The 26,347-nt window shown below is 41.6% G+C and overlaps 1 protein-coding gene across 5 annotated transcripts in view; it reads right to left on the bottom strand.

Moving 5' to 3' along the window:
• The window catches only part of DCAF6 (DDB1 and CUL4 associated factor 6), an 863,174-nt gene that overhangs the window by 619,202 nt on the left and 217,625 nt on the right, over positions 1–26,347 (bottom strand). For all 5 annotated transcript variants that reach the window (XM_053706826.1, XM_053706828.1, XM_053706829.1 and 2 more), the window contains exon 7: positions 10,026–10,240. In XM_053706826.1, coding sequence (XP_053562801.1) covers positions 10,026–10,240 — 215 coding nt within the window. The remainder of the gene's footprint in view (positions 1–10,025; positions 10,241–26,347) is intronic.

Here is a 26,347-nt window from a genome sequence, read left to right as displayed (position 1 = left end):
TTTCTAGCAAATTCCATCCCGAGAAAAATATTTAACTGCACATACCTTATTACAGGAAAACCTGCACGCTATTCCCCCTCTGAAGTTACCTCACTCCTCAGAATATGTGAGAACAGCAAAGGATCGTAGTTACTTCTGCTAAGATCACAGAAAACGCAGGCAGATTCTTCTTCTAAATACTGCCTGAGATAAACCGTACACTCCGGTACCATTTAAAAATAACAAACTTTTGATTGAAGAAATAAACTAAGTATAAAACACCACAGTCCTCTTACGACCTCCATCTTAGCTGAGAGTTGCAAGAGAATGACTGGATATGGCAGTGAGGGGAGGAGCTATATAGCAGCTCTGCTGTGGGTGATCCTCTTGCAACTTCCTGTTGGGAAGGAGAATATCCCACAAGTAATGGATGATCCGTGGACTGGATACACTTAACAAGAGAAATAAATTTATGAGGAAATTGCAGCTAATGCTTACACATTATTGGAAAAAGGGTAGAGACAAAAAAATTTCTGGTGAGGAAGAGGCCTGCTTGATACTAATAGACGCCGAGAAGGCATTTGACAAGATACTGTGGGATCACCTATTTTCCACTATGGGGAGATTTGGGATACAAGGACCCTTCATGACAGCCATTAAAACCATTTACAGTAACCCTCAAGCGGCCATCCTTGTTAACGGGACACCCTCCAAAACATTTACCCTTAAGAGAGTCACGAGGCAGGGATGCCCCTTGTCCCCGCTTTTTTTCTATCTAGCACTGGAGCCCTTGGCCATTAAGTTGAGAGGGGAGGTGGCGGGACTAGAGATAGGAGGGGAGGCTAACCATCTATCATTATTTGCCGATGACATGGTGCTATATATCAGAGACCCTAGGCGAAGCATCCCCACCATAACCAAAATTATTACTGAATTCGGAGAGATCTCTGGCTATAAGATAAACAAAGATAAATCGGAATTGCTCTGGCTATTAAACAGGCTTCCGGACACACCCCTAGAAGATAATTTTAAAGTAATTACTCACACCTTTAAATATTTGGGTATCACACTGTCCAGAGATCCAAACCAATGGTATGGATTAAATCACAAGCCATTATTGAAGAACCTGAAACGAATGCTAGAGACCTGGCATACACTGCCAATCTCCATGCCAGGAAGGGTAGGGCTGATTAAAATGATCCTATTCCCCAAGTTGCTCTATACCCTACAGATGCTCCCAGAAATATTGCACAAACAAGATCTCAAGACATTGAATAAAGGAATATTACATTTTGTCTGGAAGGGGAAAAAACATAGAATTAATTATCAAAAGATGACATGCAGACCGGAGGTGGGGGGCTTGGGGCTACCAAACATAGAACACTATAACTGGGCGGCAGTGACTAAATATGTTATGGATTGGCTGACAGTTGGGGGAAGTTTCACTAATAGCAAGTTAGAGGCAGAATATATTAAACCATGGTCTCTCAAAATGCTACCGCATATGACTCAAGCGCAAGTAGACGCCATACTGGGAAAGGAGCCACTGTTCAGTGGTCCGATAGGGGCATGGAGGAGGGTGTGCGGATCCCTTGGGGTCTCACCGCACCACACAGTATTCTTGCCGCTGGGGGGTAACCCAGACTTCCCAGCTGGGTTCACCACGAAACCATTCAAACTATGGGGAGATCAGGTGGTGACATCTCTTAAATACATCCTTTCTGCGGACGGAGTGACAATCAGACCGTTTGGAGAATTACAAAGAGAGTATTGTCTACCCAATAACCATCACTTTGCCTATCTCCAAGCGAGACACTATGTGCAGAATCTGTTGAGATCTGGAAAGATGCCAGACAATGATTGCGACGTCTACAAACTGCTGACACTAACACAGGGGGGGCTGACGTCCATTTCTCACACATATAATGTTGTTCAAAAAAAAGCAAACAACGCAAATTTGACCCACCTACAGAACACTTGGACCACACTAATGGGGAAGGAACTCACTGATACTTGTATTGAGCAAAGTTTCGCAAAGGTGAGAGAGGCCACACTGTCAAACGAAATAAGGGAATCCCGTATTAAAGTGCTCCATAACGCATACATCACACCAAAGCTATTTCACAAGTGGAAACAAGACACATCAGGCCTATGCCCAAAGTGTTCGAATGCCAACCCAAACATTTTACACATGATGTGTCAATGCCCACGATTGGCAAGATTTTGGGGGATGACACAAAGATGGCTGGAGATGAGTACCGGGGAAAAGGTCAGCTTGACACCTGAAATGGTGATACTCCTACATACACAAGACAAGATCCAAAATCATAGTAACTACATACACAATGTAATCTTACACGCTAGGAAACTGATTCTCAAACAATGGCTGGCACAGACACCACCTCACGTAGACCAACTCAAGGAAGGATTGAGGAAACAGATGATATGTGAGCAAATAGACACTCAGGGAGACATCACAAGGATAACAAAGAAGTTCATGACCAAATGGGAACCACTCATTAACACACTAGATATCCATCACCAGAAACAGGTCATTTATCCCTTCAAAGATACGGAATACATATTAAATGCACAATTAAGAGGACAATGGAACATTTTCACATAGTATTAATTCAGCTAAGAGATGCTAAGGATAACCCTTGGAGGAGGGAGATGAGAGAGTTCTGGGGGCGGTGCCTGGAGGAGAGACGGCTTGCAATATTCTGAGAAGACAATTAAGGAACATAGACTAAGGGACAGGAGAGAGGGGAAGGTAAAATGAATAAAGTTTTAACAGTATGAAGTTTTAAGCACAAAAACATTAATTCAGCAAGGGGAGGGGATAGGAGAGGAAGGAGTTCAGTGAGCTACACAGCTCACCCCACATATTAGGGTCAGGATTGAAGTGAGGGCAAGTCATAGAGGTTAAGGAGAAAGGAGGGAATAAAGAGAAAAAAAACCAGTGTGACCGAAGTGATGAGAATTATGGATATACTGTATTGTGGAAAGTTCATGTAACTAATGGTTTCTTTTGGTCAATGTTTATGGTTGATTTGTCACTGTAAGTTGCACTGGAATGAATAAATAAAGTATTTAAAAAAAAAATTAAACCTGACTAAAATGCCAGGGTGGGCCGTGGACCGGATACACCGTAGGAGAAAGAAATTTATCAGGTAAACATAAATTCTGTTTTCTCCTACATTGGTGTATTCGGTCCACGGCTTCATCCTTACTTGTGGGAACCAATACCAAAGCTTTAGGACACGGATGAAGGGAGGGAACAAGTCAGGTAACCTAAACGGAAGGCACCACTGCTTGCAAAACCTTTCTCCCAAAAATAGCCTCCGAAGAAGCAAAAGTATCGAATTTGTAAAATTTGGCAAATGTATGCAGTGAAGACCAAGTCGCTGCCTTACAGATCTGTTCAACAGAAGCCTCATTCTTGAAAGCCCAAGTGGAAGCCACAGCTCTAGTAGAGTGAGCTGTAATTCGTTCAGGAGGCTGCCTTCCAGCAGTCTCATAAGCCAACCGGTTGATGCTTTTCAGCCAGAAAGACAGAGAGGTCGCAGTCGCCTTTTGACCTCTCCTCTTACCAGAATAGACGACAAACAAGGACGATGTGTGTCTGAAATCTTTAGTTGCTTTTAGGTAAAACTTCAAAGCACGAACCACATCGAGATTGTGTAACAGACGTTCCTTGTTAGAAGCTGGGTTAGGACACAGAGAAGGAACAACTATTTCCTGGTTAATATTCTTATTGGAAACCACTTTTGGAAGAAAACTAGGTTTGGTACGTAAAACGACCTTATCTGTATGAAACACCAGATAGGGTGAATTACACTGCAAAGCAGACAATTCAGAAACTCTTCTAGCGGAAGAGATAGCAACCAAAAACAAAACTTTCCAAGATAGTAACTTAATATCTATGGAATGTAGAGGTTCAAATGGAACCCCCTGAAGAACTGAAAGAACTAGATTTAGACTACATGGAGGAGCCACAGGTCTGTAGACAGGCTTGATTCTGACTAAAGCCTGCACAAACCCCTGAACATCTGGCATTGCTGCCAGACGTTTGTGTAACAAAACAGACAGAGCTGATATCTGTCCTTTTAAGGAACTAGCTGACAAACCTTTCTCCAATCCTTCTTGGAGAAAAGCTAAAATCCTTGGAATCCTAATCTTACTCCATGAGTAACCCTTGGATTCGCACCAACAAAGATATTTCCGCCATATCTTATGGTAAATTTTCCTAGTGACAGGCTTTCTAGCCTGAATCAGGGTATCTATAACTGAATCCGAAAACCCACGCTTAGCTAGAATCAAGCATTCAATCTCCAAGCAGTCAGTTGCAGAGAGACTAGGTTTGGATGTACGAATGGACCTTGAATTAGAAGGTCCTGCCTCAAAGGTAGCTTCCATGGTGGAACCAATGACATATTCACCAGGTCTGCATACCAGGTCCTGCGTGGCCAGAATTACCGAAGCCTTCTCCTGTTTGATCCTGGCTACTAGCCGTGGGAGAAGAGGAAACGGTGGAAAGACATAAGCTAGATTGAACGACCAAGGCGCTGCTAACGCATCTACCAGTGTCGCCTTGGGATCCCTGGACCCGTAACATGGAACTTTTGAGTTCTGACGTGACGCCATCAGATCCAGATCAGGAATGCCCCATAGTTGAGTTAACTGGGCAAAAACCTCCGGGTGAAGTTCCCACTCCCCCGGATGGAAAGTCTGACGACTCAGATTATCCGCTTCCCAGTTGTCCACTCCTGGGATGTGAATTGCTGATAGATGGCAGGTGCCATCCTCTGCCCATTTGATGATCTTGGATACCTCTCTCATCGCCAGGGAACTCTTCGTTCCCCCCTGATGATTGATGTACACTACAGTCGTCATGTTGTCCGACTGAAATCTGATGAATCTGGCCTTCGCTAGTGGAGGCCATGCCTGGAGCGCATTGAATATCGCTCTCAAATCCAATATGTTTATCGGGAGAAGAGATTCTTCCCGAGACCATAGACCCTGAGCCTTCAGGGACTCCCAGACCGCGCCCCAGCCCAAAAGACTGGCGTCGGTCGTGACGATGATCCACTCCGGTCTGCGGAAACTCATTCCCTGAGACAGGTGATCTAGAGACAGCCACCAGAGGAGTGAGTCTCTGGTTTTCTGGTCCATTTGAATCTGGGGAGACAAGTCTGCATAATCCCCATTCCACTGTTTGAGCATGCACAGTTGCAATAGTCTTAAATGAATTCGAGCAAAAGGAACCACGTCCATTGCCACAACCATTAGTCCTATTACCTCCATGCACTGAGCTATGGAGGGCTGAGGAATGTATTGAAGAACTCGACAAGCGTTCAGAAGCTTTAACTTCCTGACCTCTGTCAGAAAGATCTTCATTTCTAAGGAGTCTATTATTGTTCCCAGAAAGGGAACCCTTGTGGACGGGACAGGGAACTTTTTTCTATGTTCACCTTCCATCCGTGAGATCTGAGAAAGGCTAGAACAATGTCTGTATGAGCCCTTGCTTTGGGAAGGGACGACGCTTGTATTAGAATGTCGTCTAGGTAAGGTGCTACTGCAATGCCCCTCGGCCTTAGCACCGCTAGAAGGGACCCTAGCACCTTTGTGAAAATTCTGGGAGCAGTGGCTAATCCGAACGGAAGAGCCACGAACTGGTAATGTTTGTCCAGAAAGGCGAACCTCAGGAACTGATGGTGATCTTTGTGGATAGGAATATGCAGGTACGCATCCTTTAAGTCCACGGTAGTCATGTATTGACCCTCCTGGATCGTTGGTAAAATTGTCCGAATGGTTTCCATTTTGAATGATGGAACTCTGAGGAATTTGTTTAGAATTTTTAAGTCCAGAATTGGCCTGAAAGTTCCTTCTTTTTTGGGAACTACAAACAGGTTTGAGTAAAAACCCAGTCCTTGTTCCGCTGTTGGAACTGGGTGTATCACTCCCATCTTTAATAGGTCTTCTATGCAACGTAAGAATGCCTGTCTCTTTATCTGGTCTAAAGATAAGCGAGACATGTGGAACCTTCCCCTTGGAGGAAGGTCCTTGAATTCTAGAAGATACCCCTGAGAAACAATTTCTAGTGCCCAGGGGTCCGGAACATCTCTTGCCCAAGCCTGAGCAAAGATAGAAAGTCTGCCCCCTACTAGAGCCGGTCCCGGATCGGGGGCTACCCCTTCATGCTGTCTTGGTAGCAGCAGCAGGCTTCTTGGCCTGTTTGCCCTTGTTCCAGCCTTGCAAAGGCTTCCATGCTGGTTTGGGCTGGGATGCATTTACCCTCTTGCCTAGTGGCTGTAGAGGTGGAAGTCGGTCCGTTCCTGAAATTGCGAAAGGAACGAAAATTAGACTTATTTTTAGCCTTGAAAGGTCTATCCTGTGGAAGGGCATGGCTCTTTCCCCCAGTGATATCTGAAATAATTTCCTTCAACTCTGGCCCAAATAGGGTCTTACCCTTGAAGGAATATTAAGTAATTTTGTTTTGGACGACACATCCGCCGACCAAGACTTTAACCAAAGCGCTCTGCGCGCCACAATTGCAAAACCAGAATTCTGTCCATGACTTCATCATAAGAAGTCTCCTTTTGGAGCGAATTTTCTAGTTCCTCAAACCAAAAAGCCGCTGCAGTGGTTACAGGAATAATGCAAGAAATTGGTTGAAGAAGAAAACCCTGTTGAACAAAGATTTTCTTAAGTAAACCTTCTAATTTTTTATCCATAGGATCTTTGAAAGCGCAACTGTCTTCTATTGGTATAGTCGTGCGCTTAGCTAGCGTTTAAACTGCCCCCTCTACCTTAGGGACCGTCTGCCACGCGTCCCTTCTGGGATCAACAATTGGGAACATTTTCTTAAATATAGGAGGGGGAACAAAAGGTACTCCTGGCTTCTCCCACTCCTTATTAACGATATCCGCCACCCTCTTGGGTATTGGAAACGCATCAGTGTGTACTGAGACCTCTAAGAATTTGTCCATTTTACATAATTTTTCTGGGATCACCAAAGGATCACAATCATCAAGTGTAGCTAGGACCTCCTTAAGTAGGGCGCGGAGGTGTTCTAGCTTAAATTTAAATGCTATAGTATCAGGCTCTGCCTGCTGAGAAACCTTTCCTGTGTCAGAAATTTCTCCCTCAGACAGGCCTTCCCTCACCGCTAAGTCAGATTGGTGTGAGGGAACTACAGATAACGTATCCTCTGCGTCTGCTTGCTCATCCTCTGTGTTTAAAACTGAGCAATTACGCTTCCTAGGAAAAGCAGGCAGTTTGGATAAAAATGCTGAGAGAGAATTATCCAATACTGCCGCTAACTGTTGCATAGTAATCGCAATTGGTGCGTTAGATGTACTGGGCATCGCTTGCGCGGGCATAGCTGCTGTTGACACAGAAGGGGAGGATAGCGAGCTATCTTCACACCCTTCAGCTAAAGAATCATCTTGGGCTATATCTTTAAGTGTAATTGTACGGTCCTTAAGCTGTTTGGACGCTATAGCACATTTCACACATAAATTTAATGGGGGAACCACCTTGGCCTTTGAACATACAGAACATAGGCTATCTGAAGGTTCAGACATGTTTAACAGACTTAAAAGTAACTTCAATGCAATAAAATTTATTTTTGACAAAAACGTTACTGTCTCTTTAAATAATAAAAGTGCACACTTTATTACTGAAACATGAAAAGAACATCAAAAACACATCCGACTTTTATGAAATTTTCACCACAGTGTCATAATGCTTTGAAAAGGTTGCACACAAATTTTCAGACCAATTAACCCCTTAATGCCCAAACCGGAGCTAATAACAGCAGTTAACCGGTTAACACACTACAGTACTATGCCACAGCTTGCCCTGTGGCTTTTACCTTCCTTAGGGTTATTTTGGTAGGAATATAAGCCTCCCTGGAGCCCTTTCTGATGCCTCCGGACTCCCCACGTGAAGCTGCATGAACTGGCTAGTCAAAACAAGTGCGCAATTGAGGCTTCCTTCCTCTGCATACCAGAGTGGAGGGGCCTTTCTGACTAGATTAGGTGTCCAACTAAGTGCCAGGCGCAAATTAATCCCCAAAAGTGTTTTAAGTTGATAAAAAAACACCTATTTAAGTTGAAAACTTGCTAAAAAGCAATCGATTAGCCCACAACAGTGTCAACCAGCATAAGCCCTTAAAATAAGCCATCCTTTTATTGCTGAATCTAATAACAATGGCTTACCTATCCCAGAGGAAATTTCTGACAGTCTTCTAGCATTACTGGGTCTTGTTAGAAAAATGACTGATCATACCTGAAGCAGTTAAGCCTGCAAACTGTTCCCCCCAACTGATGTTATCTGGTTTCAACAGTCCTGCGTGGGAACAGCAATGGATTTTAGTTACTGGTGCTAAAATCAAAGTCCTCTTAGCAGAAATCTTCACTTTCTGCTGCAGAGTAAATAGTACAAGCCGGCACTATTTTAAAATAACAAACTCTTGATAGAAGAAATAAAAAACTACAACTAACACCACATACTCTTTACCACCCCCGGGGAGATGCTACTAGTTAGAGCGGCAAAGAGAATGACTGGGGGGGAGGAGCCTGAGGGGAGCTATATGGACAGCTTTGCTTTGTGCTCTCTTTGCCACTTCCTGTAGGGATTGAGAATATCCCACAAGTAAGGATGAAGCCGTGGACCGGATACACCAATGTAGGAGAAAGAAGGCATCTAAGCTAAAGACCCAGACAATTTTTGGTTCAGTACCCAGGACAACACTTGTTTATTGGTGGGTGAATTTATCCACCAATCAGCAAGAACAACCCAGGTTGTTCACCAAAAATGGTCCAGCATCTAAACTTACATTCTTGCTTTTCAAATAAAGATACCAAGAGAATGACGAAAAATGTTTTTCAACAATTTATATTGACTGATAATGAGCCCTGCTCCTGTCCAGGAATCCAATACAGGCTAATAGCAGTAGGGGTGGGTGCTGCTCCTTTCAGAAATGCTATGCCTTGCGGATATCAAATACATTGTAGATGCAGTTAACCCAGCAGCTAGTTTGCAGAGGGAACTGCAGTTTTAGCCTATTTGGCAGCCGTGAGGTAAACTGCATCTGCTATGTATTTTAACCATTTCTCAGAGAGCAGGAGATTGTGTGGGAGGTTCCATAATGATTACATACCCTAAGTTTTAGACTGCAGACGGCTAGGGGGAAATATAAGTAATTGGCTTTCCCTCCTCTTCATTTTCCAGCATTTGCTCTGCTTTTAGACATAGATTGATCGGCTGCTACTGAGATCACAAACAGAACACGTTTGTAGAAAGTTAAACAGCCATTTTACAAATGTGTGCTAAAAGCAACCACTAGAAGGAGCTGGTTTGCAATAAATCACATACAAATCAATGAGGTACAGCCACATATGAGGATTTTTTTTTTTATCAAAAAAAATCACATACTCCCACGATTTGAAATCGCAGTGATTTAAAATCGCGATTAATCGCATCATGCGATTAATTGTGCAGCCCTATAGTGTAGCAAGATTCACATTCAGTTTAGTAACTTGGAATGGTATCTTCTGACTGACTTCTATCAAATTTACGGCTAGAATATAGGGCACACCACTTCTGCAACCATGACATATTTTTAAATCTGGGCTCCAATTCTGGATTTAATGTGATATGTTTGTAGTGAGTAAACCCTAAGTTAATGAAAGATAGATATAGATGATAGATAGATATGGTAGATACAAAAATGATAGATAGATAGATGATAGATAGATAATAGATACAAAGATAGATATAGATAGCTATAGATAATAGATAGCTATAGATGACAGATACAAAGATAGATAGATAGATAGATAGATAGATAGATAGATACAAATATAGATATATAAATAGCTATAGATAATAGATAGCTATAGATTATAGATGCAAAGATAGATAGATAGATATAGATGATATATACAAAGATAGATAGATACAAAGATAGATAGATAGATAGATAGATAGATGTGTATTCGCACTCACACAACGTTGCAGTCTGCACACACACTTACCTCTTCCCTTCTCTTATCAGCTGAAGCAAGTTTAAGTGCTTTTGCTTGGTCATCTCTGGGATTAAACAAATAAATATAATCTGATGAGTAGCTCACAAGAACCTCTTGGCCATCCTCACTATAGCACAAGGAGGTTACTCTGCAGGATTTGTTGGAAAGGTGAGAAGGAACAAATCGTACACACATTCCGGTAGTACCGCGATTTGCAAAGTTGTCTGTAAATTTATAGAAACAAAAAATACAAATATGTAATAAAAAAACATACATTCAATTAAAAGCCTCATCTTGGATTTAAAATGAATGTTAATGCTAATGAATGCTAAAGATACCATGCTAATAGCACTACTAAAAGGGACATAAAAATCAAAATTAAACTTTCATGGTTCAGACAGAGCATTCAAATTTAAGAGACTTTTTTCAATTTACTTCCATTATAACATTTGTTTTGTTTCTCTTGGTATCCTTTGTTAAAGGGACATTAAACACTTTGAGATAGTAATAAATGAGGAAGGGGATAAAAATGAGGAAGGGGATATTTTGTCCCCAAAACGTCACCATGTTTTCAAGTAAAAAGGAAATTTATGCTTACCTGATAAATTTATTACTTTTACGATAGGACGAGTCCACGGATTTCATCCTTACTTATGGGATTACGCCTCCTGTTCAGCAGGAAGTGGCAAAGAGCACCACAGCAGAGCTGTATATATATCTCCTCCCTTCCCTCCCCCTCCAGTCATTCGACCAAAGTTAGGAAGAGAAAGGAAAAGCCAAAGGTGCAGAGGTGACTGAAGTTTAAGAAAAAAAAATACCTGTCTTAGAAATGACAGGGTGGGCCGTGGACTCGTCATATCGTAAAAGAAATAAATTTATCAGGTAAGCATAAATTTCCTTTTCTTTTACAAGATATGATGAGTCCACAGATTTCATCCTTACTTATGGGATACAATACCAAAGCTATAGGGCACGGATGAAAGGGAGGGACAAGACAGGAACCTAAACGGAAGGCACCACTGCTTGAAGAACCTTTCTCCCAAAACCAGCCTCAGAAGAAGCAAAAGCATCAAATTTGTAAAATTTGGAATAAGTGTGAAGAGACGACCAAGTTGCAGCCTTGCAAATCTGTTCAAAAGAAGCATCGTTTTTAAATGCCCATGAGGAAGCCACATCCCTAGTAGAATGAGCCGTAATTCTTTCAGGAGGCTGCTGTCCAGCAGTCTCATATGCCAGACAGATGATACTCTTCAGCCAAAAAGAAAGAGGTAGCCATAGCTTTCTGGCCATTACGCTTTCCAGAAAAAACAACAAATAATGAAGATGATTGACGAAATTACTTAGTCGCCTGCAAGTAAAACTTCAGGGCACGGACCACGTCCAAGTTATGCAACAGACGCTCCTTCTTAGAAGAAGGATAAGGACATAATGAAGGAACAACAATTTCCTGATTAATATTCTTATTTGAAACAACCTTAGGAAGGAAACCAGGTTTGGTACGTAAAACCACCTTATCAGAATGGAAGATAAGATAAGGTGAGTCACATTGTAACGCTGAAAGCTCAGAAACTCTACGAGCAGAAGAAATAGCAACCAAAAATAAAACCTTCCAAGATAACAACTTAATATCTATGGAATGCATGGGTTCAAACGGAACCCCTTGAAGAACATTAAGAACTTAATTCAAACTCCAGGGTGGAGCTATTGGTCTAAACACAGGCTTGATTCTGGTTAGAACCTGACAAAAAGACTGAACGTCTGGAACATCTGCCAAACGTTTGTGTAGTAAAATTGACAAAGCAGAGATTTGTCCCTTTAAGGAACTTGCTGATAACCCTTTCTCCAATACTTCTTGGAGAAAAGACAGAATCCTGGGAATCCTAACTCTACTGCATGAGTAGCCCTTGAATTCGCACCAATAAAGATATTTACGCCATATCATATGGTAGATCTTTCTAGTAACAGGCTTACGTGCCTGGATCAAAGTAACAATGACCGAATCAGAGAACCCCCGCTTAGATAAAAAAATCAAGCGTTCAATCTCCAAGCAGTCAGTTGCAGAGAAACTAGATTTGGGTGTTGGAAAGGTCCCTGAATGAGAAGGTCCTGCCTCAATGGAAGCTTCCACGGCGGCAGAGAGGACATGTCCACTAGATCGGCATACCAAGTCCCGCGAGGCCACGCAGGCGCGATTAGAATTACTGAAGCCCTCTCCTGTTTGATCCGAGCAATCACCCGGGGAAGGAGAGCAAACGGTGGAAACACATAAGCTAGGTTGAAAGACCAAGGCACTGCCAAGGCATCTTTCAGTTTGGCCTGAAGATCCCTTGACCTGGATCCATATCTTGGGAGCTTGGCATTCTGACGAGACGCCATCAGATCCAATACCGGTCTTCCCCATCTGAGAATCAGGGTGGCAACGACCTCCGGATGGAGTTCCCACTCCCCCGGATGAAACGTCTGTCTGCTTAAAAAGTCTGCTTCCCAGTTGTCCACTCCTGGGATGTAGATTGCTGACAGATAACAAGAGTGAGCCTCCGCCCACCGAAATATCTTGGATACTTCTGTCATCGCTAAGGAACTTCTTGTTCCTCCCTGATGATTGATGTAAGCCACAGTCGTGATGTTGTCCGACTGAAAACGGATGAATTTGGCCGAAGCCAACTGAGGCCAAGCCTGAAGCGCATTGAATATTGCTCTCAATTCCAGAATATTGATTGGAAGAAGAGACTCTGACCGAGTCGAGTAGGCTGGCGTCCGTTGTCACTAACACCCATGAGGGTCTGCGGAAGCACAACAACCACCAAAGAAAAGAGTCTCTTGTCTCCTGATCCAGATCTATCTGAGGAGACAAATTTGCATAATCTCCATTCCACTGCCTGAGCATGTTCAGGTGTAGGGGTCTGAGACGAAAACGAGCAAACGGAATGATGTCCATTGCCGCCACCATCAGTCCAATTACCTCCATGCACTGAGCCACTGATGGCCGAGGATTGGACTGAAGGGCTCGGCATGTATTCAGAATCTTTAATTTATTGACCTCTGTAAAGAAAATTTTCATGGATATGGAATCTATTAGAGTTCCCAGGAAGGGAACCCTGGTCTGTGGAATTAATGAACTCTTTTCTAGATTCACCTTCCACCCGTAAGTCCTCAAAAAGTACAGAACCATGTCTGTATGAGACTTTGTCAGATGGTAAGACGACGCCTGGATCAGAATATCATCTAGATAAGGCGCCACTGCAATACCCCGCGGCCTGAGAACCACCAGAAGGGACCCTAGAACCTTCCTGAAGATCCTGGGTGCTGTGGCCAACCCGAAGGGAAGAGCCATGAACTGAAAATGTTTGTCCAGGAAGGCAAACCTTAGGAACTGATGATGATCCTTGTGGATAGGAATATGAAGGTATGCATCCTTCAAGTCCACAGTAGTCATATATTGACCCTCCTGGATCAATGGTAGAATTGTTTGAATAGTCTCCATCTTGAAGGATGGGACTCTGAGAAACTTGTTTAGACTCTTTAGATCTAAAATGGTTCGGAACGTTCCCTCTTTTTTGGGAACCACAAAAAGATTGGAGTAAAACCCCTGCCCCTGTTCCAGTATTGGAACGGGACGAATTACTCCCATAGTAGAGAGGTCTTTTACACAACGTAAGAACGCCTATCTTTTTATCTGGTCTACAGACAATCGTGAAAGAAGAAACCTCCCCCTTGAGAGAGAATTTTTGAATTCCAGTTGATACCCTCGGGACACGATTTCTAGTGTCCAGGGGTCCTGAACATCTCTTACCCAAGCCTGGGCAAAGAGAGAAAGTCTGCCCCCTACTAGATCCGGTCCCGGATCGGGGGCCGCCCCTTCATGCTGTCTTGGGAGCAGCAGTGGGCTTCTTGGGTTGTTTACCTTTGCTCCAAGCCTGGTTGGGTCTCCAGACGGCCTTGGCTTGCGCAAAATTCCCTTCCTCTTTAGCTGAAGAAGAATCGGGGACCCCTTTGAAGTTCCGAAAGGAACGAAAATTATTTTGTTTACCCCTCAGTTTAGCTGCTTTATCCTGCGGTAGGAGATGACCATTACCTCCCGTAATGTCAGAAATGATTTCTTTCAAGTCAGGCCCAAATAGGGTTTTCCCTTTCAAAGGAATAGCCAAAAGCTTTGACTTAGATGACACATCAGCAGACCAAGACTTTAACCATAACGCTCTACGCGCTAAAATGGCAAATCCAGCATTCTTAGCAGCCAACTTGGCAATCTGAAAGGCGGCGTCCGTAATAAAATAATTAACCAGCTTAAGAACCTTAATTCTATCTAGAATTTCCTCTAAAGGAGTCTCAGTCTTAAGAGACCCTTCTAAGGCGTCAAACCAGAAAGCCGCCGCAGTGGTAACTGGTACAATGCAGGCTGTCGGTTGTAAAAGGAAACCCTGATGAATAAATAACTTTTTTAGAAGACCCTCCAGTTTCTTATCCATAGGGTCTTTGAAAGCACAACTGTCCTCAATAGGAATAGTTGTACGCTTAGCCAGGGTAGATATAGGTCCCTCCACCTTAGGGACTGTTTGCCAAGAGTCCCGAACAGTGTCAGATATGGGATACATTTTCTTAAAATTAGGAGAAGGTGAGAACGGGATACCCGGTCTTTCCCATTCCTGTGTAATAATTTCAGAGATTCTCTTAGAAACCGGAAAAACATCAGAGTAAGCAGGCACCTCTAAGTATTTGTCCATCTTACACAATTTCTCTGGTGGTACCACAATAGAGTCACAGTCATCCAGTGTCGCTAAATCCTCCCGAAGCAACAGGCGGAGGTGTTCAAGCTTAAATCTAAAGGACATGACGTCCGAGTCCGTCTGAGATAACACATTTCCCGAATCAGAATGTTCCCCCTCAGACACAAGTTCCCTGACCCCCAATTCAGATATTTGTGAGGGTACATCGGAAATAGCCAACAAAGCATCAGAGGTCGCAGTATTCAAATTGACTTCTGTCCTGCTGCGTTTGCCCTGTAACATTGGCAACTTAGATAAAACCTCTGTAAGGGTAGATGACATAACTGCAGCCATATCCTGCAGAGTAAATAAAGTAGATGCAGTTGAAGAACCCGGCGTCGCTTGGGTGGGTGTTAAAGGTTGTGACGCTTGGGGAGAAAGTAGTGGCATACCCTGATTCTCATCAGACTGAGAAGCATCCTTAGACATATTTTCCTTAAAGAAAATTCGCTCTTTACATTGTAAGGCCCTTTCAGTACATGAGGGACAAAAAGTAAGAGGGGGTTCCACAATGGCATTGAGACACATAGAACAAGTAGTTTCCTCAAGTTCAGACATGTTAAACAGACTAGAAATAGCAATAATAGTCGTTTTATGCTTGATATATTGTACTCTGAAGTCAAAACATATATTAAAAATTTTTGACATACCAGCACACTATTAAATAAGTAAAATAACAGGGAATTCCAGTTACACCATTTCTCCTATAGTGCATACTGATTACACCTCCCCAGCTAGGGAATATTGTCAGCCTGTTCTGATGTATCAAGTCTCCCCAGAAACAAAAGACAAAACAAAAAAGACTGAACATACCTCAATGCTGCTTGCAGCATGACACCGTTCTCCACACTGAAGATTTTTCTTTACACTACCTTCAGCTGCACTGTGGGAACCAGTATGGATTTTAGATAACGTTTGCTAAAATCATCAACATCAGGGCAGAAAAATAAAATGTCTCCACTCCTCTTGGGAAGTTATAGACTGACGATTTCTCCCTGAGAAAAATAGTACTCACTGGCACCATTTTAAAATAAAAAAACTTCTTGATTGAAGAATCTAAACTAACACCTCACTTTACCTCTTCCTATCACTGACACAGGCAAAGAGAATGACTGGAGGGGGAGGGAAGGGAGGAGCTATATATATAGAGCTCTGCTGTGGTGCTCTTTGCCACTTGATGCTGAACAGGAGGCGTAATCCCATAAGTAAGGATGAAATCCGTGGACTCGTCATATCTTTTAAAAGAAAAGTGTGTTTTAAAAAAGACCATGGAGTGCAAGTTTTTGTTACTTCTATTTATCCTGCACTAGCAACCTGGCGGTTTATCTACAAAGTGAGAATGCTCTTCTCCTGTGTTCCAATATATATAGATAGATAGATAGATAGATAGATATATATATATATATACATACACACACACATACACACATATACATATATATATATATATATATATACACATACATACACACACAGTATTTACACACAGTACACCCCTCACATTTTTGTAAATATTTTATTATATCTTAAGTAATTACACTTTGCTACAATGTAAAGTAGTGAGTGTACAGTCTGTATAACAGTGTAAATTTGCTGTCCCCTCAAAATACCTCAACACACAGCCAATAATGTCTGAACCGTTGGCAACAAAAGTGAGTACACCCCTAAGTGAATATGTCCAAATTGGGCAAAATTAGCCATTTTCCCTCCCCGGTGTCATGTGACTTGTTAGTGTTACAAGGTCTCAGGTGTGAATGGGGAGCAGGTGTGTTAAATTTGGTGTTATCGCTCTCACACTCTCTCATACTGGTCACTGGAAGTTCAACATGGTACCTCATGGCAAAGAACTCTGAGGATCTAAAAAAAATAATTGTTGCTCTACATAAAGATGGCCTAGGCTATAAGAAGATTGCCAAGACCCTGAAACTGAGCTGCAGTACAGTTGGCAAGACCATACAGCGGTTTCACAGGACAGGTTCCACTCAGAACAGGCCTCGCCATGATCGACCAAAGAAGTTGAGTGCTCCAGAGGTTGTCTTTGGGAAATATACATATGAGTGCTGCCAGCATTGCTGCAGAGGTTGAAGGGGTAAGGGGTCAGCCTGTCAGTGCTCAGACTATACGCTGCACACTGCATCAAATTGTTCTGCATGGCTGTGGTCCCAGAAGGAAGCCTCTTCTAAAGATGATGCACAAGAAAGCCTAAAAACAGTTTGCTGAAAAGAAGCAGACTAAGGACATGGATTACTGGAACCATGTCCTGTGGTCTGATGAGACCAAGATAAACTTTGGTTCAGATGGTGTCAAGTGTGTATGGCGGCAACAAGGTGAGGAGTACAAAGACAAGTGTGTCTTGCCTACATTCAAGCATGGTGGTGGGAGTGTCATGGTCTGGGCCTGCATTAGTGCTGCCGGCACTGGGGAGCTACAGTGCATTGAAGGATCCAACGACACCAAACACACCTCCAAGACGACCACTGCCTTGCTAAAGAAGCTGAGGGTAAAGGTGATGGACTGGCCAAGCATGTCTCCAGACCTAAACCCTTTTGATCATCTGTGGGACATCCTTAAATGGAAGGTAGGGGAAGAAGGTAGGGGAGAAGGTAGGAGGACTCCAGTGGCAACCTGTGAAGCTCTGGTGAACTCCATGCCCAAGAGGGTTAAAGGGACAGTCAAGTCCAAAAAAAGCTTTCATGATTTAAATAGGGAATGTAATTTTAAACAACTTTTCAATTTACTTTTATCACCAATTTTGCTTTGTTCTCTTGGTATTCTTAGTTGAAAGCTAAACCTAGGAGGTTCATATGCTAATTTCTTAGACCTTGAAGACTGCCTCTAATCTGGATGCATTTTGACCACTAGAGGGCATTAGTTCATGTGTTTCCTATAGATAACATTGAGCTCATGCACGTGAAGGTACCCTGTAGTGAGCACTGATTGGCTAAAATGCAAGTCTGTCAAAAGAACTGAAATAAGGGGGCAGTTTGCAGAGGCTTAGATACAAGGTAATCACAGAGGTAAAAAGTGTATTTCTATAACAGTGTTGGTTATGCAAAACTGGGGAATGGGTAATAAAGGGATTATCTTTTTAAACTACAAAAAATCTGATGTTGACTGTCCCTTTAAGGCAGTGCTGGAAAATAATGGTAGCCACATAAAATATTGACACTTTTTGCCCAATTTGGACATTTCCACTTAGGCGTGTACTCACGTTTGTTGCCAAAGGTTTAGACATTAATGGCTGTGTGTTGAGTTATTTTGAGGGGACAGCAAATTTAAACTGTTATACAAGCTGTACTCTCACTACTTTACATTGTAGCAAAGTGTAATTTCTTCAGTGTTGTCACATGAAAAGATATAATAAAATATTTACAAAAATGTGAGGGTGTACTCACTTTTGTGAGATACAATATATATATACTGTATATATTATATATCTGATATATCTGATATTGTGAGCTTTTCAGTTCCTGTTAGAAATGGAAGTGCAGAACACTGTTATATTCCACACAGCCATTGGTTGCACACTCTAGTGACATTTATAACTGTCCCTAACGGGCCACAGTAGAGAAGGTAACCTAAGTTACAATATGGCAGCTCCCATTGTTTTATTGACACTAAAACTTTACACTTATTTTGTCAATATTTAAACAGCTAATGAAACTTTTAAAAAATACTATGTTATTCTCAGACTAATCTTTTCTTTGAATGCATCATTCTATCTAACATTTATTTAGTGTTTAATGTCCCTTTAAAAAAAGGATATCTAGATATGCTCAGGAGCAGCAATATTGGCTCAGCAGAAGTGTTCAGCCAGCTCTCAGTAGTGCATTGCTGCTCTGGAGCTTAATTTAAAGGGACACGAACCCCAAAAATTTTCTTTCATGATTCAGATAGAGAAAACAATTTTCAACAACCTTCCAATTTACTTTCTATTATCTAATTTGCTTCTTTCTTTTCATATCCTTTGTTTAAGAAATAGCAATGAACATGGGTGAGCCAATCACATAAGGCATCTATGTGAAGCCACAAATCAGCAGCTACTGGGCCCATTTCTTTTCAACAAAGGATATCAAGAGAATTAAGCAAATTAGATTGGAAAGTTGTTTAAAATCGCATGCTCTTTCTAAATCATGAAAGAAAAAGATTGGGTTTCATGTCCCTTTAACTATGTGTTTAACACATTTGAAAGAGTTAAACACATAGCTGTATGCAAGCAATAATGCAATAAAAAAATACTCTAAACACAATAACGAGTTTTCATTTTGCACTTTATGTCCATTTATGGAAGAAAATGGGCATCTAGCAGTAAAAATCATTGGTTGAATGGTGGTTACAGACTAACTGAGAAGGGAGAAAGGAACTAAAAATAATATATCCTTCCCATACAGTAGAATAAAAGAGAAAATACGCTTTTGAAAAATGACTGTGTATGAAGGTTGGCTCTTTTATGCAATATGCATCTCTTTTATCAGTGGCAAAGAACAAGCTATGCAACACATTTTACTTGCTGATAACTAACAATATCAAGAGAAATATTTAATAAAACATTTCTTTCCAGAATTAGTGTGTACTGTTGAGTTACAAAGCATAAAAACTGTGAAAATCTCAGTACATAAACGCTAATACATTAAAGGGACAGTCCAAACCAGAGTTTTTATTGTTTTAAAAGATAGATAATCCCTTTATTACCCTTTCCCCAGTTTTGCATAACCAACACAGTTATATTAATATACTTTTTACCTTTGTGATTATCTTGTATCTAAGCCTCTGCAGACTGCCCCCTTATTTCAGTGCTTTTGACAGTCTTTTTAGCTGACTTCTAGGTAACTCTATGGGCATGAGCACGTTATCTATATGACATACATGAACAAACGCCCTCAAGTTGTGAAAAATTGCCAAAATGCACTGAGATTAGAGGCGGCCTTCAAGGGCTTAGAAATTAGCATAAAAACAAAATGTATGCTTACCTGATAAATTTATTTATTTCCGGATATGGTGAGTCCACGGCTTTATTATATACTGTTGGGAATATCACTCCTGGCCAGCAGGAGGAGGCAAAGAGCACCACAGCCAAGCTGTTAAGTATCACTCCCCTACGCACAAACCCCAGTCATTCGAAACAAAGGTAAATGAAGAAAAAAGGAGTTACACAAGGTGAAAAGATGGCGCCTGAACCAAAAGATCGTCCAGGTAAGACGACACTGTAATTCCCTGGGGCCGGATCACTGCCAAGAGAGCCCCAAGAACCTTTGAGAAAATTCTGGGAGCTGTGGCAAGGCCAAACGGAAGAGCCACAAATTGGAAGCGTTTGTCCAGAAAGGCAAATCCCAGAAATTTGTGATGATACCTGTGAATGGGAACATGAAGGTTCGCATCCTTTAGGTCTATGGTCATCATGAATTGACCCTCTTGCACCAGAGGAATAATGGAACGGATAGTTTCTGTCTTAAAGGACAGTACTCTGAGAAACTCGTTCAGACACTTCAGGTCTAGAATAGGGCGGAAAGTTCCCTCTTTCTTGGGAACTACGATCAGATTGGAATAGAAACCTAGGCCCTGTTCCTGTACTGGAACTGGAGCTATCGCTCCCAGGGCGGAAAGGTCTCATACACATTTCAAGAATGCCTCTCTCTTTATCTGGTCTAAAGATAATCATGAGAGGTGGAACCTGCCCCATGGGAGGAAAAGTCTTGAATTCTAATTTGTAACCCTGGGATACTATGTCCACAGCCCAAGGATCCGGGACATTTCGTATCCATGCTTGAGAAAACTGAGAAAGTCTGTCCCCCACTTGATCCGATTCCGGATCGGGGGCAAACCCTTCATGCTGATTTAGAGTCAGCTGCGGGCTTCTTAGATTGCTTCCCCTTGTGCCAAGACTGACTGGGCTTCCAAGAAGAATTGGACTGTTCCTGCTTGGAAGAGGAGGGGGAAGACTTTCCTTTGAAGTTACGAAAGGAACAAAAATAACTCTGACGTCCTTTCGGTCTATTCTTCTTGTCTTGTGGGAGAAAAGATCCTTTCGCCCCTGTAATTACAGAAATAATTTATTTCAGACTGGGTCCAAACAAAGTCTTACCCTTGTAAGGAATCGACAGAAGCTTAGACTTGGATGAAACATCAGCTGACCAAAATTTCAGCCACAATGCTCTGCAAGCCATCACAGCAAAGTCAGACATTTTGGTTCCCAATTTAATGACCTGCAAGGAAGCGTCAGTGATAAAGGAATTGGCCAGCCTATCCTGGATTTCCTCAAAAGGAGTCTACCTGGAGAGACTCAGACAAGGCGTTGAACCAATAGGCTGCTGCACTTGTCACAGTGGCAATACACACCGCAAGTTGCCATTGAAGACCCTGATGAACATAGATTTTCTTCAAAAAAGCCTCCAGCTTTTTGTCCACTGGGTCCTTAAAAGTGCAACTATCCTCAATAGGAATAGTAGTTCTCTTAGCCAGAGTAGAAATGGCCCTTTCTACTTTAGGCACCGTTTGCCATGACTCCTTAAAGGAATACTAAACCCACATTTTTTTCTTTCATGATTCAGACAGAGCATGCAATTTTAAGCGCCTTCTAATTTTTGTCCTATTATCAATTTTTCTTCGTTCCCTTGATATCTTTATTTGAAAATACTGGAATGTAAGGTAAGGAGCCAGCCCATTTTTGGTTCAGCACCTGGGTAGAGTTGCTGATTGGTTTGCTACATTTAGCCACCAATCAGGAAGCGCTACTCAGATGCTAAACAAAAAATGGGCCGACTCTTAAGCTTACAATACAGCTTTTTCAAGTAAAGATAGCAAGAGAATGAAGAAAATTGATAATAGGACTAAATTAGAAAGTTGCTTAAAATTGCATGCTTTATCTGAATCATGAAAGAAAAAATGTGGGTTTAGTATCCCTTTAATGGAGTCAGCAACCGGAAACATTTTCTTAAAAACAGGAGACGGGGAAAAAGGAATCCCAGGCCTCTCCCATTCCATTGCTATAATCTCCATGGCACGGTTTGGCACAGGAAAAACCTCCACAGAGGAAGTAACATCAAAGTATTTATTAAGCTTGTTAGATTTCCTAGGGTTGGCAACGGTAGGAGTATCTGCGTTGTCAAGAGTAACCAAAACCTCCTTTAACAGTACACAGAGGTGTTCAAGCTTAAATAGGAAGGATACAACTTCAGCATCAGATGGAGATTTCACCCTCAGAGGCTACCGATGTATCTTCCTCATCAGACATGAGAAAAAGCAACCTGATTATCAGAAGTCGGAACAGAAATCTTACTATCTGAGTCTCTAACTTTCCTCTTGCGTTGCCCCTGTAACATGGGAATGGCAGCTAAAGCCGCAGATAGCGCAGAAGATACCTGGGCAGCAATTTCTGCTTGCAAATAAACTCCTCCAGGAGATTGAGAGGAACTGCAGTGCATTGCATGTAACACCAATAAGTCTTGGGACATATATGGAGAATGCTGTGGCATAGCCTGAACAGCATCAACCTGAGAGACTGATGGCTCAGAAACAAAAAGTCTATCTTTATGAGTAACAGTCCTCTCAATACAAGAGGAACAAAATGGCAAGGGTGGTTCAACTTGGGCATCCAAACAAATACGGCACCTGTTCATAGGAGCAGGATCCTCCATGATATAATCAGAAATTACAAAAAGGAAAAAAACATTTTTTTTTAAATTACTGTACCTTTAAATATTTAGATTGTGGAATAGGAGTCTGACTGAGCTCTAAAGTGGAGTGTTAATCTATGAGCTCCGGAGCAGGCAAGCTTACAAAAGTGACAAAAACACTCTCATAACAGTGGAGAGCTACAAGACTCATGAGGGAATCTAAGTGAAGGGATGTGAAAGTCAGTAGTCGGACGATCTGACAGTAACGAGCGGCCGTAAGTGAGAAAGCTGCATCAAACCTTCAGACGCTTTATAAAGGCCAGGACCGCATGGTGCCATTGCGTGCAAAAGAGAAAGTGTGACACATCACCTCTCAGGAGTCACCCAGGAAGGAGATCGGTGGCCGATTGCACTCCGGAGCGGGTCTTTAAAAGCAAGGTAAAAATTAAACAGAAGGGAGGAGAGGTTACACATAACCGGGGAATTGACAAAGTCAAAAAGGCGGGCGAGAACATAATCGCGCCAAATAAAAGACATAAATAATATATGACCAGAAAGTTAGCTTTGTCGGCAGCTGGAAAAGTCCTCAGAAAGCCATGGCCGGGAATTTTTGTTAGTTAAAATAACTGACCCACGCTTATTAAGCTAGAACATAGATATAAGCCTCATGAGACATAGCAAAGAGTAAAATAATGGTAAAGTGCATACGATATCATGCAGGATAAGGACACAGTAGATAATCCACAGTCTTGGAAATATTTTTACAAGGTTTTATACGCAAATAAGTCCATAGATCGCCTGATAAGATCTCCTGCTCTGCTATATAGGAAAAACCACAGTGAGAGAAACATAATGTCAGCTAGAAAGCTGAACAGGCCAGATAAAAATACTAAAACAACCTCCCTAGATACGTTTCTGAAGCAGCAAAAATCAAGCAGAAAAGCAGAAAAAAAAGACAAAGTTCCAGAAAAGGATATGGATTCTGACCAAAATTCAGAAGAGGGAGATGTAGATCAAACCCCAGTCACTAAAGCCGATATTCAAGAACTAGTCTCAAAGAAAGATATTAATAAAAATTTTGAGAAACTTTGGGGCAAGATAGATAATCTTCACACACAGTCACTGCCAGCTTGAAAGAAATCAAGAATGATATAGCAGAGCTGGGGAATCGTGTGGAAACTCTGGAATCCACTCAAGACCTACTGGCGGAAGACATGACCGTCATGTCTACACAGTTAACCTCTCACCAACAACAACTCCAAGAACTACAAGAAAAGATGGAGGACATCGAAAATAGGGGGAGAAGGTGCAATCTGAGGCTTAAAGGGGTCCCTGAATCAGTTACAGCAAAAGACTTGCCCACATACCTACAAGAGTTATTCCATGCAGTAACAGGGGATCCTGCTGAAGAAATCTTTCAAATAGAAAGGGCACTTCATCCAAAGCCCAAAAAGGATCTCCCTCCCAGAGACATAATTGTCACATTTCTATGATTCCCTGACAAGCAGAGATTAATGCAAGCGGCGAGACAGAAACCAATGTTTAAATTTCAAGGCAACATAGTCCAATTTTTTCAAGATCTGTGTATTCGGACTCTACAACGCAGAAATCAACTACGTCCACTTACACTGCTGTTAAGAAAACAACCAATTTCTTACAGTTGGGGCTTCCCGTTTGCTTTGCATATTACAAAGGACGGCAGAACTCTGACGATACGCTCATCTGAAGAGATCCATTCAGCCTGTAAGTCCTTGGGCCTGGAAGTACCGGATATACCAACTTCGGAGGAGCTGCCGAATCTAACTGGCGGACAAGACCTACAACGTTCATTAAATAAAATAAGATGGTCCAAGGTCACAAGAAAGAAGTTCAAAACCTAACCACAGCTACTCTAAGGAGAAATAGATGGACCTTTGGAGTAGGATTTGGAGTTGCTGGTAAAGTATGGTCTAAGACTATCTCACAAAATAGTAGGAGGACTGAATGGTTTACTTTTTATAGCCTTTGTACTTTGACAGTTACTGATATCGACAAAGGCGTTTCAAGAAGCTATATTTCCACAAATGTGTATTGCACACTACACTAAATAAAGATAATATAGGCTAAGATGAAGAACCTTAAGAAATCAAGGCCATAACGTTTAACAGTAGGCTTGCCTGTTAGAGCTTTGCGCTCAATTTTTTTTTCTTGTTTAAATTTTTCTCTTATACTATTTGTACTGTTTAGTTTATATGTTATACTTCTACAGCATTAAGGTTGTTGTTTTTTGGTATGTTTTATGTCACCTATTCAGAAGGATATGCTATGACCACATGATCCAAAACACACTCACATGGATACTGAGAAATATAGAACCAGATTTGGTGGGAAGAATATTACACAAAAGTAGGGGTAGGAAACTGGGGGACACTCAGATAGTAATAGAACTATATTAAATAGCTGAGGGTAATACAGTATAACAATGTATATGCCTAATATTAATCTTGTATCACATAATGTGAGGGGACTCAATTCAAATATCAAAAGGAGAACAGCACTAAACCAATATAAAAGACTCCGAGCAAATGTTATTTACCTTCAGGAAACTAATTTTGTCGACTCCCTGGTACCCAAATATTGGTCTAGAGAATATCAACAACAATACCATTCTACTACTGACACTAAAAAAAGGGGGGTTTCAATCTTAATTCACTCCTCATTACAGTTTCATCACAAAGAGACTATTACAGATAAGGAAGGTAGATTCTTAATAGTTCAGGGACAAATTCAAGGGATAGATATAGTGTTGTGTAATATAAATGCCCCAAATGATAATCAAAAATCTTGCTTTGATAGAGTAACAAGACTGCTCACAGGCTGGGCTAGAATGCGTATAATATTTGCAGGGGATTTTAATATAGATATACAAGCACTAACTAGTAGACATTCATTAGTACAGAATAGGAAAAAAGCTAGATTAAGTTCAATGGCCAAAAGGGTGGAAGACATGTTAGCTCCACATACCCACATACCTTAATAGATTCGTGGAAATCCTTACACGGGATTACAAAAGACACCACATACTATTCGGCGGCACATGACTCATATTCCAAATTAGACTACATCTATATAAGTCAAATTCTCCAACCAATTCTCCGTTCGGCGACCATTCACATATGTGCATGGCCGGATCATTCGATTACGCAACTAAGCTTAGGGACGTTAAGTGACCCGGGTAGACTCAGATCATGGACATACGACCCGACATGCTTAAAAAAAAACACAGAAAAAAGCAAATTTGCTGAGAGCTATAGGGGAATATTGGCAGATTAACTTACACACTACATAAAATCCCTTGTCAGTCTGTGCCGCACATAAGGCTGTGGCACGGGGACTATTGATAAAAGAAAAAGCTGTCTACAATAAAAAAAACAATGCATATATTGAGCAGCTACACTCAGAAATAGACACTTTAGAAAAAAAACACAAATTAACAAATGCGAAAGCAACTCTTATGTCAATACAGAATAAAAGACAAGAACTAGCCCCTTACTGAATGACAAATCACTTAAAACTGCACATAGACTGAAAACACAGTATTTTCTATATGCAAATAAACAGGACAGAAACTTAGAAAACAGGATAAGAGACAGTTATAGGTCCATGGCGATACCGCATATTCAAACCCCAGAGAACACTTTAACATCCAATCCGCATGAGATTGTAGATAGTTTTGCACATTATTATAAAGAGTTATATGATGGGAAAAAGGTGGAACATAACCCAATAACCGCAAAGAAGCTGCAGTCCTTTTTGGAGGTAGCGACCCTGCCTAAAATAACAGAAACAGAGACTTGGAGAGTTTAAAAAGGAAAGTTACACACTCTGAAATTAAACTGGTGATTCAGGAGCTTAAACCTGGAAAGGCTCCAGGCCCTGACGGCTTTACAAAAGAATATTATAAACTATTTGC

This window comes from Bombina bombina, chromosome 3 (assembly GCF_027579735.1).
Source record: "Bombina bombina isolate aBomBom1 chromosome 3, aBomBom1.pri, whole genome shotgun sequence".
In the NCBI taxonomy this organism is placed as follows: Eukaryota; Metazoa; Chordata; class Amphibia; order Anura; family Bombinatoridae; genus Bombina; species Bombina bombina.
This window is presented reverse-complemented; position numbering and strand designations above follow the sequence as displayed.